The 14,448-nt window shown below is 41.1% G+C and overlaps 1 protein-coding gene across 1 annotated transcript in view; it reads left to right on the plus strand.

The window, feature by feature from the left end:
* grin2ab (glutamate receptor, ionotropic, N-methyl D-aspartate 2A, b) overlaps positions 1 to 14,448 on the plus strand; it is a 75,563-nt gene that overhangs the window by 40,646 nt on the left and 20,469 nt on the right. Inside the window, 3 exon segments of the mRNA XM_030067281.1 lie at positions 13,777 to 13,943; positions 14,071 to 14,205; positions 14,322 to 14,421. Of these exon segments, the coding sequence (XP_029923141.1) occupies positions 13,777 to 13,943; positions 14,071 to 14,205; positions 14,322 to 14,421 (402 nt within the window).

Consider the following 14,448-nt stretch of genomic DNA (forward strand, 5'->3'; position numbering starts at 1 on the left):
AGCACAGACCCCCTCTCCCACCCTACATGCCCTCTGGATGACGGTGCCATTATGAACTTGTTTTGTGATATTTAGTAAACACAATGCCCTGGCTGTCAAAAACTCACATAATAAACTCTGGGCTAATGTGATTTTAACCCAAACAGTGATAAACCAATGTTTTAGTATGCAGCAGGGCCTGCAGCTCTACTCTAAAAGGAGAAATACTAACACACTGCGAATTGTCTAATTAATCTTCCAGCTTCTGGTATTCTTACACCCACTTGCTTTTCTTGTTTCACAATCAAACTGGACAAGTGGCCCGACCCTAACCCCAACTGGCTGTCCCGTTCTTCTACCTGGGGCGGTTGACCTGCTGAGCACGGTCCAGCGATCAACGCTGAGGTAGTCTGTCGAGATGGGCTGACTCACAGCTTGCTGCCATTTTTACACCAGGCCTAAGGTTTCTAAAGTCCAAGAGAGTCACCGTCAGTGGGCTGGGAGAGAGAGAGAGAGAGAGAGAAAAGGAGAGTCAGAGAGGGATTTTTTACCCAAAGGCAATTCAGCTATAAATATCAAACTGGCAATTCTTTGATTTGCCAATGAAGGCTGCCAGGGGAGGGAGGAGGAGGAAGGGTCTTGCTCAGCTCTTGAGCTGTTTTAAGTTCATTCACCAATGGGGGGAATTGAGAAATCAAGGGAGGAAAATGGGTGGCTGTGTCATCTATTTTCTATGTAGGGGGATGAAATAAAATTAATGTCTCTTTGTCTCTGAGGCTCTCCAGTCAAACACTTATTACCCACACACAGGCACACATACACACACACACACACACACTTTCCCCTCTCTTTCTTTCACATGCACAGATACAAACGCAGAGCTTGTGTGTGTGTGTGTGTGTGTGTGTATGTGTGTGTCAAAACCTGGACAGGCACTTCAGTTTTAATAAAGTCGAGGCCTTTCAACACTCTGGCGGATCCTGCTGTAATCTCCCCTAAACAGGTGTTGTGATTAGCCTCTGCCGTGAGCAGCATCCTGACACTTGGACAGGCAGGGCTAACCATGCACACAACCACCGGCTCCCAGATTCAGGGGACAGATTTTACTGGCAGTCCTGAGCAAGCAAACCTCAGCCACACAATATAAGGTGCTGTATCTTGAGTTTTGCTCAAAATTATTTTGCTTTTCTTCCAATAATCCTGACATTTCTTCATAAAGTATTGAATTTGGGTCTGCACGCGCTGATGCAGCACTCTGCTCAATAGAATCATCAGGATGGTGTGTGGATTTGATTTTCTGAAGACAGATGATAAAGCCTTTTGTGAAAATATAGTATATACAATAATAAAAAAAAATGCCACTAAGATTCATGACCCCTTGTGAGGGTATTATCCTTCAATTACACATATATTAAACTACTCAAAATGTTGTCACCCGAATGGCCAGTGATATTTTTCCAGAAACTGTGATCTATAAGGCAAATGTCTCCTTATACCTGCTCACTCAGGAATAAACTTATATCAAAGAACACCTACATAACAAATTGTTCTTCAAATTAGACTGTTGCCAGAGCTTATTCATGGTTGATATACTAGACTGAAAAAATAGGCCTGTTTGCTTATTATCAGATATTTATTTTCATATTTGTCTAGATTCAGGGTCTGATAATGAGGTGGTTTTCCTACATAGGAATTATTAAAGTTTTGCCTGAGAAGTCAGAAAATGTCACTACCATCACAAGATTAAATTTCAAAATTTAAAATGCTCAGATACTGCATATTGAAAGAAAAAAAAAATCAGTATGAATTATATTTGACATTTAATTACCATTTACAAGTTATTGCGGAAAGCATAACCATTTATTGTAAATGTACTATTGTGGCACAAATATTATTACAGTTATTGAACAGGTACAATATAGTTAGTAGCAAATGATAACAAATAACAAATAATACAAATGGAATGATATTAGGATATGTATTTTAGAAATATAGTATAAATCTTTACATAAACATGGCTTATTTTTTGCACTTTTTTTTTTGCACATTTTTAAAGGCATTTTTTCCTAACCAAAGTCAACAGATGTTAAAACAGTCAGACAAAAGTGTTTTAAACAATACTCAATTTGTGTTGTGATTTCAGTTCGGCGTTACATTTTCTTTTTGATTCATTGATTCGTCTAAAGACGTGTCTCCACAGCACCTAAAAAAACCCCACAAATCTAGCCTAGCTTAAAATGTTCTCTCAGTGTTGACAAAGTTGAATGTTAAAGTTTCTCTGGAGGAAACATTGTTATGGTTGATGTTAGTAACACATTGATTCTCTGGCCTTCTCACAGTGAAGCTCATACAGCATCTCTTCTTGAAGCAGTTTGTCGCCTTTTGTAGAGCATCTTGACGATGTAGTACATCTATGTAAACGTCCTGTAACAACACACTGAACCCTCCCTTTGTAGAATCACAATACATCATTTAGCTTCCAGGATTATAATTCACATTACGTCAGAGCAGCAAATTCTAAACATAAACTCTGCAATTTATCAGCTGGAAGAAGCTTTGCTGCAAGTATGAAGGTGATCTAAAAATATACAAAATGAGCATGGCCTTGTTCAGACTGCAGACAAATCGGATCTGTTTCTCAAATCACATCTTTAAGACAGACTGTCCGCCCTCTTATTTGCAAGTGATCAGATCGGATTTGTGTCCACACATCCCCAACCTATTTGCATGGGTTGCCATGGTAACAACGTAGGCGTCAGTAACTACATACACTGTACAAACGCTACAACCCCTGTCGCCAGGCTTTAAAAAAAACTAATTATGTCTATTCGTGTGACTGTAGTTGATTAGCTTTTTTGGTATAGCTGCACTTTTTTGAGAATTTTTTGAAGTTAGTATTTTCCTTTTACTAAAATAAATTTTTGCTTAAGTATTATCTATCATTACAGAGTTGTTTTTTTTCTCTCTCTATAAATATTGAACCTGGACCATCAACAATTGACAAATTGTGGGACCTACCAGTGACTGATCTGTCAGCAGACTTTAAGAGCTTTTACTTAGTTGGTGGCCTATTTTTTTGTAAATTCCAAATGCATTTTGCATTTAGATCAAATGCATTTTGAATCAGCTGCTTTTTATTTTTATTGAAGTAGGCATTCGTATTTTCCTCCTGATTCTACTTAGTAGTATCAGTATCAGTTATGCAGCAGTATGTGTACATGTCTACTTGAGCAGTAATCTCTACCGCTCTCTCCACCACTGGGTCTGTCAGTGTGAGTGACACCAAAGACACTTTGTAATCCAGTTTGAGCATCTGGACTGAGATGCATCTGTAGAGATAAAATTGGAATTGCATTTCAAATCACCTCTGAATGTGTTTTTTGGTTTCATGTTGTGGTTGTGCAGACTTTCTAAAATCACCCTGGATAAATTCTGGATATGCCAAAAAATGAGTTTGGGCTTGCAGTCTGAACAAGTCCTATGAAGGCGCAAAGGTCTGGTTGTACAAGAAGGGAAACTAGATCTTCGCTGGCTTCTCATCACATCCACTGTTAGGCAGAATGGCCTTAAGATGTTGCTGCAATTGATGCGTTTACTGACATTTTGATCATGACACATTCAAAACCTCGGGGGGAATTTCTCATATAGGGCTGTCAGAAGTGGCTGGTTGAAGATGCAGTTGCCTCCCCCTGGGAGCATATATAAAACATATATATGTAAACACAGTCAAAAGTTTGATTTCACTGTTTTCTTTGAACATCTCAGAAAGAGACAGCTCCAAGTTCAAGTCCACCATTCACCATGCTGTGCAAAAGCCATTTTCTGCATGCGTTTGACATGTGCCAGCGTTGCCTCTAGCGTTTCAGAGGAAGAAAAATAAGCAAACTGAACACGCAAATCCTGATATACAAAGCCACACTAGTGTATCATACAAAGCTGTGTATTGGTTTTGCTGGGTTTATTTGACCCACTTATCTTTGTAATATGTACACAATATAGTATGTCATCATCTTTATGCGACCATGAAGCATGAAAAATCTCCTGGGACCATATGATGCACTAAGTTGGCACTCAGACTTGCCATTTCTGGTTGATATAATTAAAAAAAGACTTAATGCTGTCAAGTAATGACAGCATTCTAGTTACTGACAAAAACACAGCTCCTTGTGCCTATGATGAAACACTTTTATTGGTCCATTGTTGGCACCTTGGTGACTTTTCTATGAAATTTAGTGACTTTTCAGACCACCTTGGCAACTTTCTCAAAATTCCCCCAAAGCAGACTATCCAGAAAAATGCTCATGTGTTGAATAATTTGGCTACAAATTGAAACAGCTGCTGCAAATGCACTTACACTTGTGCTACTTGCTTAGTTAATCCTAAGACGTATGATAACAGCACTTGCCACATGTAGCCCATCACTCCAACAAGAGCTGGAGAGCAGGAGATCCAAAAATCTGGCAGTTTTGGACTTTTATTGGCAAACCTACCCACCACATAAAATATAGCCCAAGATCTTGTCTGAATCTTATGGAGCCACATTTCAATTTTGCTTTGCTCATGAATCACCAGGCAGCACTTAGAGTTTCTCTATTATTATCACAATGATCGTCTTCCACCAAAATCCCATTTGGAGGGCAGAAGCAAGCAGTTTGAGCCACCTCTAAAAAATCATCATTGATTTCATCAGTTTATAAGCTGCTGTAAATGCCAAAAGTGCCTCTAAAGATTCACTGACACACCTGAAGTCACTCATGTGTGACCCAACTGTAATTCTAAGTAAATATTTTTCCCGATGGGACAGGCCACATTAAATTGATTGGTGTTCAATAACACAAGAGTAAAGTTGACTCATAGCCTATATATTCTTCACTTAAATTGTCAGTTTATTTTTTGGACAAATAAGTGGCTCATAAACAAGCTAAGAACATTTTGTCCCTACTGAGCAGGTTGAAAGTAACACATAGGCTAGACACAACTAACAGGTGGTAGGAAGTGCTCAAAATCTGTCATATCTCTGTCTCTCTGGTTTCTGTTTCTCCTTGAAATCAACAAGCGTGCTACTAATGACACATTTTTATCAGTTTTGTGATTAAAAAGATATGCTCTAAATTCACAAACTGTAAATGAGAACTTCAAAAATCCTGCAACAAATGAAATATCATATAAGTATAAGCATTGATTTGAGTCTGCTTGTGGGTTTGAATTTGAACATGAAGCTGATGATAGATAACACAGTCTCAGTGTGACATAAAATGTAAGATTTAAACCCTGTGAACCAGTTCTGATTTAGTCCAGGTCCAAATTGCCCTTTTCACCAGCCGCTACACAAACATTACTGCCATCAATAATGATATCAATCATTAGGAATACTGAGACCAAGCAGCTGGATTCTTTTCGAAGCTGTGGCTGTAACATTTTGACTGTTTCAGTGACTTGCAACTAATAAACAATAATGCCACTTGATGCCAGGCCCAGGCCGCTGCCCGCTCACCTTTATCCCCGCTGAAACACCAGTGAAGTTTGTATGTTTCTTTACACACAGCAAGTTTGCTAGTACAGCTGGGTGTAGCCTTCCTCAGAACAACAGAAGTTGATTCTTTAGAGCTCCAAAAAACAGCCAAAACAAAAATGACCACACAATTACGCTTAATTCCTTATGCAGCATAATCCAAGTTCTCTGATGCCAAATGGTTGCACTGTGGGTCCAGAGGTTCAATATTCACCTAATTATCTTGTTGTTTTTCTGCACTTGTTGTGCACCTTGCCAGCAATCACTGCAGCAGCGAGCAGACTCTGCATTCGAAAAGCTGTCAGAAACATAAAACAAAGTTAATTGCGTTACTAGTATTTCCACTAGTAGTTGAATTGATGGCGCCAGAGCTGGTAATGATGCCCAAAATGTAGCAAGATTTGAACCCACAGCTAGCGAAGGCAAAGTAGAGAAAACTAACATCCTGGAGGAATTAAACGTGATAAATTGTTGAGTGACTGTTTGATGAAGTTTTCTTCTGTTGTATTAATATGCATCTTCAGTGTCCACATTTAGATCCGAATCACATGTCACATCCTCTGATCGGGGCTTATATGTAAATTGTCCTTCCATAGAGTAACCGCAGCAGCTCTGTGCCTACGGAAACATCCCTTTAAGTTTCATTTTCATCATTCATTCGACACTGCTCTCTGACAGAAGATAACGTAATGCAAGAGATTGATTCTGACAGTCATAGCAATGATAATGTGATACACTTTTCTGCAGCAGCATGAGGGGCGTTATAAATTAAAATATAGTGTCCCTTCACAGTTAAATAAATTTACAGGAAGCCCTGGATGTGGATTGGAGATGCACATGCTTTTACACTTGTGTTCAATGCGGTCACTATGCGTCCTCACTGCATCTCTGGCGCATTTACACCTGTACTTTCATGTAGTCAAAAGCATTTTAATGCAATGTGTAAAGAGGTCAAATTGTTGGTATTTAATTGCACAGAATTTTTGACTGGAAATGTGTTATATCTTATATCTTATTGGCCACAACAGCCTGGATTGATTACTTGACTACATTAATGTTTTGTACAATGAGGCGATGCTCAATGCTCGGTTTTGCGCCACATGTTAAGCCTCCAGATGCTACTACATGTATATTAGTAATGCTCTATCTCATTTCTGTCTGTTTAGGCTTCATAATCGCCACATAAAAACATCAAAAATGCTCTCAGGCCCACTCTGACTGAGCAGGCCATCTTGACTGAATAACATCTGGCCATTTGAATTTGTGTGTGAAGTAACTGTGAGCATGGGAGGGAGTGTGTGTGGGTGCGTTGTGTGTTTTCAATCGTCAGGAGAAATGATACATCGCAGTCCTGTGTTACTATGTGAGGTTATGACGTAAACCTGTGCGCTTTGTCAGTGCGGGGCGTGCTGCCCATTACATGCTTGTCTAAGTTAGCTCTGAGACCTCATGCTTCACTACTCTGTGCTATGCTGAGCTAGCTTGGGGGCTCTGCGCTGTGTTAAATGCTATTCTGTGTTTGCCTGGGGATTGTGGGCCTGTTAAATACTACAGTAGACTTTAGCATTGGGACTTTACCTCTTGTTAAATACTAAAGCAGTCTTTGTTAGCATTGGGACCCAATGTCTGCAAGCTAAATGCTATAGTTCTCACTTATTCCTGGGACCGTGGAACGTCTATGTTCGGTTAGTGGATGTGGGCTTTGGGACTTGTCTCTGTGCTCTAAAGCTGAAGTGCTTTCAGTGCTTAGAGGGCTGCCGCTTGCTAGATGTTGAGGGACCTCTCTTTACATTGTGTTAGTGTCAAGGGAATTTTTTTTTATGCTATGTCTTTGCTAGGTCGTCAGCTGCGTTGTCCCTGTTCACAGCTTTCAGCGATGACTTGTGTGATGTTATTGGTTTGACTATTATTTATAATTGATAAGACAGTTCTATTTAGGGTTTTGAGCATAGTTTAAAAACCAAGATATCAAGAAGTATGCGTATATGTATATAGATAGATAGATAGATAGATAGATATAGATTGTTTTTTTTTTTTTTTTTTTTTAATTTGAAAGTGCCATGTAAAGACCTCTGCTTGTGCAAAGCCTTTTGCAACATCAGCAGCTGGCTTCAGATGTTGATTACTCCTGATGTTGGTCAGCTGAGAGCAGCAATGTATCCTAGTTTTTTGTTTGCACTAGGCTTTTCCAAGCTAATTCTTTGTTAGCATATGGATTTACAGTGGTGTTTGTTGGCACTAGAGCATCTGCTGAGCATTTGCAGAGCATCAGGCTGCCACTGAGAATGTGTCTTGTCTGCCACTGCTGTCCTCCTGGGCAGCTGTTTTTAATCTTATCATCAAGGAACATGGGCTACATTGTCAAAATAGTGCTTTCCTGATCCAAAACAGGTTCAGATTTTTTTTTTTCTCCGCTGTGTATGTACCCACTTTTCATCTCACGAACCCACTATCATGCAGTGATTCATTTATCCTAACTATATTTATTGTATCTAAAATGAAGAGGCAGATTCATGTTATTGCACGGATGTTGTCTTACCTGGCCTGACCTGTGTCCTCTCTATGCTTACATTTTGGGAAGTTAATGTCAAAAGAAAACAGGAATGTAGACTTTTCAGTGACCGTGTGCGCTGACCTTTGTTTAATCGTATTTTGTGGGACCTAGTTTAAAAAGAGCACAGCTTCCACACCGCCATGCCAACATGCAGCAAACCCATAGACAACAGTAAAAACTGGCATTTTGTATAAGCCCTTACTTTGTTTCCTGTAGAACCTTTGTGAAAATTGATAGTTTAACAGTCATAACATTATAACAGTTACCATTTTTTTTTGGAGTGTTCAAAGCAGATAATGCAGATCACAGCAAATGTATGATGTGTCTTCTTAACAGGACACTGGGCCACCACGAGCCACCATGACAGCTTCACGTTCACATCTCCATACGTCCATGAGAATTTCTGTGACGTTATTATCTTAATAGGTGTGGAAAAAACATTCTCAGGTACCACGCCAGAATTTCCCATCAATATTCATTAACACACGGATCTATGGTGAATGAGAATGCCTTTGTATAGGTTTAATTATAGTTTATTATGTTCATTAAACATGTATGCGCTTAGGTGGGGCACTGTAATCTTGGAAGACACCACTTTCATCAAGATAGCAAAGATGTGCCATCAGATGGAAGGGCTCACACAGAATTTAGATTACAGTAATTATTGTTAACTTTGCCCTCTGGGGGTTTTAGTTTGGGCAAAGACTCCCAATGAAAATGCATGCTTCTTATTTTCAGAAAAGTGTGTGTACCTATTCTCCAATTTTCTCTGTTTTGTCAGTTCTGTGTGTCTAACACTGCAGGAACTTGGAAAGGCTTTGGTCACACTGCAGAGCCAATGACTTTCGATGCTAATTCACCTGATTAAATCGGGAATCTGTTTTAACCTTACCACAGTAACTTTGGGCACAGACCCACATTTTGAAAATCTGCTTTTCTAGCACTGGCTCTGTAACATATTAAGCATCTGACTTAGTTTACATGTCAGACCCTCGAAGCACCTGCAATCTTGCATTTGTTGACACAAGACTCATTTTGCCATGCTAGTTTGTTTGCACTTTTGTGCCGACTTAAGTGGGATAGTACTTAGCAGCATCTGGGGGCCATACTTTGTCAGGACAAGTTAATGTAGCTGCTTCATCCTAACTGACCTACTGTATTAAATATTAATATAACACATTGCTGGTCTCATCATGCTCCTCTTTACCCCATCTATTTCTCATCATTCTACATTTACTCCATCCCTCATACTCTCTCTCCTCCAACTGTTTGCTCATCCTTTCTATCATTGTTTCTCAGTTTTTTGGTCTTAGGTTTCCTCCTCCTTCTCCCTCTTCACTACCACTAGGCCTCAGCTCCTCTTCCTCTCTCTCTCTCCTCTTGTCTTCTCTTGCTCTATTCCTCCCATCCATTGCTAGAAGTGTGTCAGTTCCTCCCTTATTAGCTTGGATCTGGCACAGTTCCCTCCGCACTTTCATATTATCTTAGTCTGATGCTAGTCAACAAAAATGGGATTTGACATGAAATTGCATGTGTCTTGTGTGCGTGTGTGTGATAGAGTGAGTGAGTGACTTGGTTTTGGTGCTGAGTGTGTATTATTTAAGTGTTTTGCTAACTCCTGAGTAAACCTGTATTTTGTGCATGTGCTCCTGTGTGCATGTGCACATGTGTGTATACAGTGTACATGTATGTGGGTGGATGTGAAACTGTTCACAGAGTTCACTGTATTTGTATAATTGATGCCCAGTGTCATCAGTAAATCTCTAGATATATGGGTTATAATGTGGAAATACGTTTGTGTGTGTGTGTGTGTGTGTGTGTGTGTGTGTGTGTGTTGTGTGTGCGTGTGTGTGTGTACGTGCTTGCATGGGTGCGTATGTGAGAGTGTGTATGTGCATGTGTGTGTGTTAGCATGCATGTGTGTATGTGATGTGTGGCGTGTATTATATTTGTACATTATTCATAAGTGAGATTCTTGGTGGGCTTGTGTGATTTGATGAGAAGATGCAGGTCTGTGTCAAAGTCTCTTTTCATCCTTTATTATTCAACAACCAACAGCAACTATCCTCCTCTTTCCTTCTTCTTTCCTGTCCTCTCTTCCTCACTCTTCTAAAAAGAATTTTCCCTCTCTCCTCTCCTCTCCTCTCCTCTCGTTTCGAGTGTTTAGAAGGAAGGATGTGAGATGCACCAAGATGACAGGTGTAAATATTAAACATGCTAAAAGCTTGTCAAGAACATGTATGACATGTTGGATATAGCACCACCTCCACACTGTCTTCAACCTCCCACCATTTAAGGTCCACTTAGTGTGTGTATGTGTGTGTGTATGTGTGAGTGAGTGGGTGTACACGCATGTGCAATTGCTCCCAAGTCAGAACCAGCCAGGCATTTAAAATTTGAGGGGAATGGTGTAATCTGTGGGTGACAAGAAAAGTTTTAAAGATTTGCGTTTGTGGTGTGTTTTGTGATGTGCAGCTTGACTTCATGTTAGAGCAGCTGTTGGTCATGTATTTGGGAGAGTCACATCATCTGCTTTCCAGAGTTATAAAAAATGCTTATTTGTAAGCCATTTGCTTCTCTCTCTCTCTCTCTCTCTCTCTCTCTCTCTCTCCCTCTCTCTGTATTTGCTGTAACTGGCACTGAGGCTCACGCTTCTGATGTGAACAAGCAAGGTCTTCCACCCGCGTGCATTTACACTTCACAGCATGTCCGCAACAAGACCGACTTGAAATGGCTGCTTCACATGAACAATATTAGTGTAACTAAAGAGATTTGCTCGAAACATGTTTTTTGATACAGCTTTCACAAGGCTTGCATTTTATAAGACATTAAATTGAATGAGAACTACACAGATGTATGTGTGTGTGTGTGTGTGTGTGTGTGTGTGTGTGTGTGTGTGTGTGTGTGTGTGTGCGCGCGCGTGTGCGTGTACAAGCACGAGGCTATGTGTGCACTTACAAAAGGGCCAAGACCAGTGGACATAGGCCCTTTACTTGGGTCAGAGTGTAGATCCCCCTGGTAAGATGCTACTACACTAAACGTGAAAGTTGCTCAGTCAGTTTTTCAAAAGTACATTTTCTTTTTAATTTCACACATTGCTGTATTGTTTTCACAGTGGAATGGATGTATTTTACATTGAAAGCTTGCTTTTGCTTGTTTCACAGAGCTGGGCGACATATTTCCACACAGTGTGTGGCCAATGGCATTTTAGAAAAGAAAACAATTCAACAGCTGACCTCAAATCTATACTTAAAAGTAATGCCTTCAGTAATGCCTTCATACAAATGTAAGGGAGCCAAAGCACAATATTTGTCTTTGAAAGGTAGTACTTAAGTACACTACTCTATTAAATATACTTTGTTACTGTCCACTACTGGCCAAGGCTAGAAAAAGGTGTTAGGCAAAAATGTAACCATCAGGACAAGAAGGTAGGGAAACTCCAATAGCAGCATGACTGTATCATCAGAAGAACGTTGGACTCTGTTCTGCCGGTGAGAAAACGTTGGTGCTAATTAACTGTATAAATAATCAGGGTTTGAAATCTGCTGTCCAGTGCAGCCGCTGTTCACTGAACTGAGGTCAAAACAGCTGTTTTTTAAATGTAGTTGCCATGGCCCAGCCATGTACATGGTTTTGACCCAGTCTTGTTTCTTCCCTCTTAGAGTGTCAGATTTCGGGTACTGAGCGCATTCCATCTACATGTAGAAATAAGGTTAGGTCACTTTGCTGTGTAATAAAGGTTTATTAAAAGTCAAACTTTGTACCTCTCCTTCTCAGTGCTGCCATTAGGTGAAGGTGTCACATTGCTCTGTGTGTGTGTGTGTGTGTGTGTGTGTGTGTGTAAGTGTGTGTTGGTATTGACGTGTGCATGTGCGAGTGTGTGACTGTGTGTGGTTGTTTGTGCACACCTAGTTGCGTGTTTGTATTATTGGGGCATTGGGGACAACGTGTCTATTGCTGCAGAGAAAGAGCAAATTCTTCCTTTTCTAAAGCTGAGTAAGAAATAAAGTCACAGACACCTACAGTCAGACACACACACACACACACACGCAGGGAAAAAGATGAAAAGAGGAAGATAGATCTTTCTGAAGTACAATTTCACCCTCTCTTTTCTCGTCACTTTTCTGCCTTTCTGTGGTGGCTGAGGGGGGTTAAACCTCTCCGGGGCCTGCTTAAAGTGTGTGATGGCCAGAGCTGAGAGCCTCTTGTTAAAGTAAAGCACTAGACTAGAGCTACCACTCACTCACGCACGCACACACACACACACACACACACACACACACACACGTGAGAGAGAGGAGAGGAGGGGCCCAAAGAGACAGGAGCTGACAGATGATTCTCCATGTGTGTTCATGACGGCTTTGATGTTTAATGTGTCACTCCCTTTGATGCCCTCTGCGGAGGGGGTGTTAGAGAATGTATACGTGTGTCTGTGTGTGTGTGTGTGTCTGTGTCTGTGTGTGTGTGTGTATGTGTGTGTGTGTGTGTGTGTGTGTGTGTGTGTGAGAGAGAGAGAGAGAGAGAGAGAGGGAGAGAAAAGCTGCTATAGGTCTGATGTTTGTGTTTCTCTCAGTTTCCCTCCCAAGACTTTCACTCCCTTTCCAGCCTCCCCTCCTGCAGCAGGTGTCTCTTTCTCGTTGAAAAAACTGGAACAATTTTCTCCTTCCCCCGCTCATGGCCTTTTCTTTCTCCTGTCTCTGCTCCTCCCTCTCCTCTCCCCTTGCCTCTCTCTCTGGTGGATGGGCTGCCTTGCTGTGTATTTGTTGTCTCCTGAGGGGAAACTCTGCTTACATTCTATGCAAACATACATTCTGCAATCATTAGCAACTTATTTCACACTGAATTTCATTTTGTGTAATAGATGTTTTTTTTGTTTTTTTTCTCTGTGGATTCCATTTTTGTGTAATGCTCACGCCTGCCTCTCACACTGACCCTCACTTTCGTTCCACCCGGGGTTCTTAATATTGTGCTGTACATGGCCTTGTGAGTCAATGCTGGGAAAATGTGATTGCGTGGAGACTTTAGTTTGGAGTGGCTGTCCTTTTGACCCAAATTAAAACTGCTATCAAATGAAACCATATTATTTCCACTTAATGTGCAACAGAAAACATTTATGGTCAACTTTTTTTTTTTTTTTACTCAGAGTGATTCTCTCTCACCGTGACATTTAAAATTTTTGGCGTTTATTTAACATAGCTTACCATGTGTGAGCAGGTAGGGCATCGATGTCTTGCTCCGTTACCCTTTGACTCAATACTGCGCATCGCCGTTGATGAACACATATTGACTATTGGGGATTTCATGGTGGATCAGACCTGTGAGTTATGAGGCAGTGTCTCCCACCTCCAGGCCACCCTGTTCCCAGCAGTCATGCTGTCTCCCTGTTGTCTCTTCAGCTGACACTAAATCATGTTGATTGATTCTCTCAGCCTCTCTCTGTCGCTTTCTCTCTCTCTCTCTCTCTCTCTCTCTCTCTGTGTGTTTGTCCTTTTCTCTCACATTTACAGTCTCTATCTCACTATCTCTCTCTCAGTTTGACTCTGACTCACTGATTGCAAAACTGAAAAATGATTCTAATTCTGTCTCATTTTAGTCTTATTTCCAACAACTCAGGCTCTTTTTATTTATTTAATTTATGTATTGTGCATCTGATACTGTTCTCCGAGCAGATCTGCTGACTGTCTGTGCTACCGGTCTGTCTGTGTGTGTGTGTTTGTGTGTGTTTTTGCAGGATGAGAAGTCGACGTTCTTCCAGTTCGGGGCAGCCCTGCAGCAGGAGGCTCTGCTCATGCTGGGCATCATGGAGGAGTATGACTGGCATGTTTTTTCCATTGTCACTTCCAAGTTTCCTGGGTATCAGGACTTCATCAGCACATTGAGAGTCACTGTGGACCACAGGTAACACCCCCACGCACACACACACACACACAGTTTACATCCTCCACCTTTGTCGACGGAGGCCGACTGAGTCAGTAGACATGATGAAGTGGCGTGTGTTATTTTATGGTGTTGTTTATTGTTACAGCTTTGTGCGCTGGGACATGCAGAGTGTGGTGACTCTAGATGCTGTAGATGGCGACCAAAACTCTAAATCACACATTGCCCTCAAGAGGATACAGAGTCCTGTTATACTGCTGTACTGCTCCAAGGATGAGGCTGTGTGAGTGTTTGTGTCTCTCCTGTGCTTTTGCCGTTTTTTATCTCTGTCTCTCTGTCACACACTGCTAAATTACAGCATTGATTCTTTATTAATTCTCTGCCTACGCTCCTTGTCAGGTATATACTGGAGGAAGCTCGCTCCTTAGGCCTGACGGGAGCCGGTTACATCTGGATTGTGTCTAGCCTCACCACTGGCAACCCAGACTTTACCCCCGAGGTACCAGAGGGCAGAGTCAAAGCCCAT

The sequence above is a fragment of the Myripristis murdjan genome, chromosome 1 (assembly GCF_902150065.1).
Source record: "Myripristis murdjan chromosome 1, fMyrMur1.1, whole genome shotgun sequence".
NCBI classification, from domain to species: Eukaryota; Metazoa; Chordata; class Actinopteri; order Holocentriformes; family Holocentridae; genus Myripristis; species Myripristis murdjan.